The sequence below is a fragment of the Macrobrachium nipponense genome, chromosome 3, assembly GCF_015104395.2.
Source record: "Macrobrachium nipponense isolate FS-2020 chromosome 3, ASM1510439v2, whole genome shotgun sequence".
NCBI lineage: Eukaryota > Metazoa > Arthropoda > Malacostraca > Decapoda > Palaemonidae > Macrobrachium > Macrobrachium nipponense.
Window position 1 is genome coordinate 106,094,239 of NC_087202.1, and position 8,066 is coordinate 106,102,304.

At 33.3% G+C, this 8,066-nt stretch overlaps 1 protein-coding gene across 2 annotated transcripts in view; it reads left to right on the plus strand.

Moving 5' to 3' along the window:
• The window catches only part of LOC135221934 (sentrin-specific protease 1-like), a 124,590-nt gene extending 117,476 nt beyond the window's left edge, over window positions 1-7,114 (plus strand). For both annotated transcript variants that reach the window (XM_064259961.1, XM_064259960.1), the window contains exon 15: window positions 4,955-7,114. In XM_064259961.1, the coding sequence (XP_064116031.1) occupies window positions 4,955-5,113 (159 nt within the window). In that variant the 3' untranslated portion in view covers window positions 5,114-7,114. The remainder of the gene's footprint in view (window positions 1-4,954) is intronic.
• Window positions 7,115-8,066: the final 952 nt, after the last annotated feature.

Sequence of the window (8,066 nt, forward strand, 5' to 3'; positions counted from 1 at the left end):
AGTATGTACACCTGTTTTTATGAAATTACTAATTTTTTGTGCACAAGGTATCAGTAAAAGAAATAATTATCCTTGTAGCTACATCATTTTTTATGTGCCCTTATGAATTTTACATTTATAAAAATGTTTGGAGATGGAAGAGAATGTTTACTTCTGAACAGAGATAATATCTTGATAGAATATGCAGATCAACAAAGCACCAAATTTCAAACTGTCTTAATAAAGTGCCTCATATATCTAAAGAGAAGAGGGGGTGGTTGCAAATACCGTTTATATGTCCTGTAGTAGCTATTTTGTTGCTGATACCGCTAAAACATCACTGCAACTTGATAACTATGCGTAAGGGCCTTTCCCTTCAAGCAGGAACATCTCTCGCTGCTACCTGCTTTCTGAATTATAATCAAAGATTAGAAAACCCTATTGCTAACTCTTTCCCACAAAGAACCAAATATTTAATGAATTCACATAATATTAAACTAACTTTCCATCCAGCAATGGAATTCCCATCACCCTGGACTTTGAAAAGAGCAAAAATTTGTACTGCTCTATCATATCTTCTAAAAAGAAATATGGCAAACACAGAAATATACCCCCAACATGCGTTGGAGCACATCAGAAGAAAGGGAGATCAATTTATGATCTATACAGATGGATGAAAAACAACACTGGAGTAGGAGCTTCAGCATTCTCAAAAGATAAGTTAGTTAAGATAAGTCTACCCCCAATATCATCAGTATGCACAGCTGAACTCACAGCAATACGAATAGCACTAAACACGGTATCTGAGAAGAGAGTAGTTTCCACCATAATTTTCAGTGACTCACGAAGTGCTATTGATGCTTTAAACAAGTACAAGTCTACAAATCACTTTGTACAAGAAATCCAAATAAAAATACACCAACTTATTCAATCAGGACTTAATAAAAATATGCTGGATTCCAGCACATCAGGGAATTGAAGGAAACGAAAAAGCAGATACAGCTGCCAAATTAGCTTGCACTATTCCATCAACAATGACACATTCCCCATTAGTATCAGACTAGATAACCTCAATTAAGCCTCTAATATATCAAAGACTGGCAAATAGATTGGACATCAGTGCCAATGACAAAAAACTGAGAAATATAAAAGCGAAGTTAATTCATGGATGTCATCATCTCAAAAAGAAAGAGCTAAAGAAGTGTTACTAACAAGGCTATGTATTAGCCATACTAGATTTTCACATGTTCATTTGATGTCAAATCCACATCCAGACCCAATGAAATGTAGTATATGCCAAACACCAATGACTTTCCAACACTTATTAGTTAAGTGTCCATTTTGGAACCATCAAAGAAACTTGTATCTTCAAAACTCAACATTAAAAGGCATTCTTGCTGAAGGCAAAGATTTTGTATTTAATAGGATCATGTTCCTAAGTAAAACCGGTTTCCTAAATAAAGTTTTTTTCTTCTTCTTCTTCTTCTTCTTCTTCTTCTTCTTCTTCTTCTTCTTCTTCTTCCAGGATTAATTCCTGAAAGCCAGCCCGGCCCGAGAAGAGCCGTTGTTAGGCTCAGAGGTCTGGATAAACTAATCCTTTATAAAAATAATAATAATTTTGTTGCTGAGGCATTCTTTTTGATAAGTTTATATACATATATGAATCAAAGTGAAGGTGAAAACAAACTTTTTAAAGGGAGTTTGAAAGTCACATTCTTAAGAAAAAGTTATACTATTTTTGAAAAGTACTTTAAAAAGAATTACTCAAATTAGTGAAAAATAATGCTAATATAGTAATACCCCGAACTTCCACAATGTTAGGCTCCAGTGGAATTTTCACTAAAGTTTGGCAGTCTCAAAAAATGCTAATAAATACTTACGTGTAGAGTTTGAACACTAATTATGGCATTAATCATGCTCCCTAAGTATTAAGCTAACTTTTAAATGAAATTATAGTTACTGTAATTTCATTTAAAAGTTAGCTTAATACATTACCCTTAAAAAAGAAATAAAATGTTAGTAAAAATATAGGAGTGGGTGAAGATTACATACGAACTATTTCTCTCGTCTTTCCCCCTTCTGACTGATCTATTTTTGAAGTCTTCTCAACCTATTTTTAAGGAATTCTTTATTCTGTCTCGCTCTCTCTCTCTCTGTTCTGAAACTATTTTTCATGAACAAACAGTGCTTTTATTTGGGCTAATACAGCTCTTACTTATGTCTCTGTGTTTTACTCGTAGAATGGCACATTTACAGTTCTAGACGGTAAAGGTAAAATTATAGATCAATTTAAAATTGTCTACCATCACTAACTGAGAGAGAAAAAGAGAGAGAGAGAGTTGTGAGGAGTTACAAGGATATGGATGTCTCAAAGACTTATTAGTCCATCCAAGGAGATATCATGTGCTCACTTATCTCTAGGAGCAGGTTTTACTGTTCATTCACAGTGTCCTAATGATTGTGTCTAGCTTTCTTTTAAACTCCACACTGTTGCTGTTTACAACTTCTGGTGGCAGTTTATTCCATGTGTCACATATCTTGTATGTGAAGAAGTTCCCACAATGGGATGTGTTGTATCTTTTCAGTTCTAGTTTCAATCTATTATTTCTTGTCTGGTTTTTGTTTAACATAAATAGGTTATGGTCTACTTTTTTTAAGCCTTTCAGTATTTTAAATGTTTCTATTAGTTGTCCTCGCAATCGTCGTGTTTCTAAGCCATACATGTTCAGGCTCTCCAGTCGTCTTTGGTAACCTATTTGCCTGATGGATGGAATTAACTTTGTGACTCTTGCTTGCACCCCATCTAATCTATTTATGTCCTTTCTTGGTGTTTGTGACCAAAACTGTACTGCATATTCAAGATGAGGTCTAACTCTTGATGTGTAGAGCTGCAGCACTGTTTCCTTGTTTCTGTATTTGAACTGCCTCTTTATGTATCCCACTAGATTCTGTGCCTTCTTTTCAGCTTTTATGCACTGTTTTGTGGATTTTTAGTCCTTGGTAATAATGACTCCAAGGTCCTCCTCTTGTTCTACACTATTTTTGTCATTCCCAAGCAGCATGTGGCTGGCATGAGGGTTTTGTGTTTCTATTTGTAACACTTGACACTTATCCACGTTAAAAGGCATTTTATTACTTTTTACTGAGAGAGAATTACATAAAAATCATTGACCTGCTAATCAGTTACACTCCCTCCACCTGTCACAAGTTTGTCTTCAAGTTAAAAGCAAAGATGAGGGAAAGGATATTTTTATATGCATTTTGTAATTACTGTATTATTATTATTATTATTATTATTATTATTATTATTATTATTATTATTATTAGGTAGAAATCTCAATTACAAGGGCACAAGTAATGTTCTTTAAGGTCTACAATAATATATCTGATGGTATCAGTAGTAATGCTTTGTAAAACTATACAAAAGCTTTCAAGCCCTTCCCTGGGTTCATCTTCAGTTGAATGAATAAATTTAACTTGAAATGCATCTAGGTAAACAAGACAAATATCCCAAAAATGGCTGCCCCCGGCAATCAGATCTACAATGGACCATTTTCTTCATCACATTTGGAGATCTGACTGGCAGGCAGCCATTCTTGGTGTCTGGCTTGTTTACCTAGATGCATATTATGTTAAATTTATTTATTCAACTGAAGAGGAACCCAAGGAAAGGTTAGAGAGAGAGAGAAAGAAGAGTTGTCCTTACTTCAAAAGAGCAAAATTGAAAGGTTATTTTATTTCTTGAAATATCTCATACAGATTTTATAATTACAGTTTATATAATTATTATTATTATTTAATCTATTAATATTTGAAAATATTGATAAACATAGTACGTACATCTATGTACCATAAAAATTCTCTCATCTCGGTAAAAGAAAGGAGAGAATTATTTTTTTTATTATTTAAGGTTACATAATTTACTCATAAGTGCCTGAAAACCTATAGCTTATATACATGTGATAATTGGTTGGGTTGCATGAAAAGTTTGCACTACGTACAGGTAGTCCCTGGATATTGGCAGGGCTTCTGTTCTCGGTGGGGTGTTATAAGGGAAAACTGCCATTAATGGAAACATGGCAATTTATGGCACCAATAACTGGTGATGGGGCTTCTGTTGGTGTGTTATTGCGCCGATAATAGAAACTCGATGCCATAAACTGCCAATTTTATGGCGCTAGACAAGCGCCATAAAACAACTGGATTGCTATTAACGGAGTCCGCTGAGAACCGGGGAGCTGCCTCTATTGTGAATTTACGCAATTCGAATCGCATAAGATTGAGGTATTACTGTAATGTCCAGTAGTCATTACTGTCTTACACTAACTACTAAGAATTGTATTAATAATTACACTACTTTATAAGCTTTCAAACAATAAAATATTTTAATGTGCTCATTCTATTCTTCATATATTCAGTCATATACATGCAGTGTAATACTGTGGTTAATGTATTCATATCTATTTATTCCTAATAATGACATCAAATGACATGAATTTTTGTTCTTGGAAAATTCTTGTGAGCAAAATATTCTATTTCTAAAATCAGATTGGTGGCTGAGTTGCAATGGAGAGCTGTTTGCCAGTCACACCCCTTTAGATGTAAATGTTAGGTGAAAGATGACATTGTATTTTTCCCCATACAAGAGCAAATGCTTTAAGCCAGTTTATATGTGCTACATTGGTCTGGACAAATTACTCTGGAATATTAGTCATTTTTAAGATATAAGATGGCAGATACATCAACCCCATATTTTCTTACATTCCTGAGGTATTTTATTGTTTCAAGTAATCAGTCATATTTTTATTTATTAAGTAAGGTTTTATAAGGATTTGTAAGGATTTAGATTACCAAAACTAGTTTTTTTTTTTACATACTGCAAAAGTAGTAAAAGCCATTTTAACTTAGTTCACATTACAAATCCATTTCCATTTTAATATTGATATAAAGTGCTATTTTGATTTTCTCTCTACAGAATATCCCACAACAAATGAATGGATCTGATTGTGGTATGTTTGCATGCAAGTTTGCAGAATACCTTTCCAGAGGTGCTGAAATAACATTTGATCAGCAACACATGCCATACTTCAGAAGAAGAATGATTTATGAAATAGTGTCTGGTAAATTGTTGTAATGCAAAGAATGTACTATGAAGCTGAATTTTGTCATACATTTGTAAGCAGGGAACTATTTAAAACTACAAAGATATATCTGTTTAGTGCTGCTGCTTCATTCGTGTACATTGATAAGTTTAAGGGTATCAGTATGACTAAATGCAGTATTACACCAGGGTCATGTGTACAGTTAAACTGTTCCAGTATTGTGTTGTGATCTTCAGGAAGGAAAGACTTCATGTGATTGAGAAAAATATTATTACGTAAAGAACAATTATTGGCAAGCAAGGAGAATCTGATTGTGCTGTGACCATATCCTGTTTACTAATCCAGGGAACTTTATAAACTGCATGACAGAGCTGAATGGCATATAGACTTGAAACTGATGCAAGGCTGTCTTAGTGTAGAGGAAATGACCATGCACTTACTGATACAGAGATACTGTACATATTCTTTTACTTGTGTGTTTTGCTGAGCTGAAAGAAAGAGATTTTGTAAAAAGTCAAATTTGTCCTGGCTTAATGCAAGTAGCCAAACACATGCTGACATGGAGATATTCTTTTTTTTTATTTTATTTTTTTTTTTTTTTCAATATTTACATACTGGAACATAATTTGTGGCCTATGACAGATACATAGTAAAGTGATTTTTCTCTTTTTGTATCTGAAACTTGTACAAAAATGTCACTACATCAAGTATGGATCCAGTCGCTTGTGCATTTTGGGAGTAGGGTGATGTAAAATTAAGTACAACACTAATAAAGATATTACAAGCCAAATGTACAAATAAGAGTTCAGATTCAAACATGTCATGTATCTACAGACGTAGGGTAGTTATGAAAAGAATGGAAAGTTGTATTTGTATCATATGGAGTATTGCGTAATGAAACTGGCTTGTACTAGCATATGGTTTCAAGCTTTCATGAAAATACCTAGCATTATTAAGAATAATTATAAATATAATACGTCGTCTTGTTCATGGGAAAGTACTAAAATGCAAATGTAAATAAATATGAGATCTTATGCAAATATGAATGGCTGAGTTAAATAATAAATAATGTTGAGAACTTGTTTGCCCATAGTGAATGTGCAGTTAAAATCTCCATCAGGAGCAATATATGTTCTTGTGACAGCCTTTTATTTGCTAGGTCCTAATAAAGAATTGCTTTTACATTCAGGCAAAGAGCTGTAAATGAATAGCAGTGCTGTCAAATATGGTTATGAGTGTGGGAATTTATTACTTTTTTTTTTCATGCATTAAAAGGTAAAATCTTATATTCAGTATATCCATTGGTTATATGTGAAACCTTTGAAAGATTTGTGTTAGATCATAAAAGGAGAATTCAAGAGTTGAAGCGGAAAAGGTGAGAAGAGATAAAGTTAGAGCAGTGTATTTTCTAAACTCATTAGAAATCATTTTTCTATGTTCTTAATTAAAATTGTGATTCTGTTCGCACTATTAGTGATTAGGAATAGTAGGACAGGAAAATTTTCTTTGCATCAAAGAAGCTTTGGTTTCTGGTATGTACTTAGTTAACTAAGTTGGTTATGGATATGGGCAAGAGAACTCAATAAGATAATAGTAGTAATAAGAATGTGTATGGATTAATGTGTATTTTTCATGCCAGGAATTTTTCAAAGGTCGTAAGAGGTCCTAAACAGATGGTAACATAAGTCCTAAGTTGTACAAAATACCCTGTTCTTTGAATGATGGAACATCGAGCATTGTTTTGCAGTACTATTGTTTTTTTAACTGTCAAAGCAATAGGCCACTAAAGGATGGACATTGGAATACCAGTACTATGTAGTTGCATTTAAAGGGATTAATCATGAAAATTAAAATAATTTATGTGGTATATTAGGCCAGTGCAGTTAATTGCCAGCTTCCCTCAATACACCATAATATTCTGGATCCATATCTGTTTTAGTAACAAGCAACCTTCTTTAGCTTAGTAAGGTTTAATCTGGTTAACTTTGCTCTTTTGTACCAGCATGTAGGTGTGAAATAAATGTATACTAAGACCTTAATTTTTCTAACATTGAACTTCATTCTTTAAAGTATTACAGAACTGTTGAGTCTTGTAGATTTGTAAAGTTGTTAGTGCTTCTAGTTAAGGGTAAACTGTAGATTTTTTCTTTAACAACAGTTCCTTGTATTTGATAATTGTATTGATAACCAGGCATAGATCCTAGTGTCCCAAAATTTTGAACAAACCATGTATAGTGATGGAAAATATAAATTCTAGATTAATATATTAAGTATATCCAACATTTTATATACAAACCTATTCACAAACTACCATTGACTATACAGGATGGTATATCCAGGTACATACTTGAAGCAAAAGGTTCCAAAATGAATGGTTCCATTGTGTATGCTCGTAGATCTTATTACTTTATTTATCAATGCTTTTTACTCAATTGTGTCTAAAAGATAGCTACCGTGCAGTATGCATCCAATTGTGTAAAGCAAAAAGTTCCAAAAAGAGTGGTTCCACCACACATGTTCATTCAGTTCCTTTTTACTGTAAGTACTAATCGGTACTCCGTATTCTAATCTGCCAGTCTTCACCTGAAAGAGGGAAGAGAGGGGACCACTAGAATTCATCAAATGGATTTTTATAAAATGCTGTTTTTATGTAAAAACAGTTTATTACAAGCCCATTCATCATAAGATAGCCTGAATTTCTTTTTTTGTGAGAGGAAAAGTAGGTGAGCCAGCAAAAGGAGACATCACTTCGCGAAGTCCATTAGAAGGAAAAGAAGAAGATGAGGAGTTGAATGCCAGGTCCAGAAGGAGTACTATTAACTCTTTTGCTGCGAACCTCTTTTTGTTACTTTCCTTACTGTTATAATATTACACAGTACTATTATGTTATTACAAGTGTGTAGTAAAGTAATGTCATTTTCATCATTCAGTATAAAAGTCTTTAGTACAGTCAAGTTATAAAGTTTCAGAGCACTGTTTATTTTA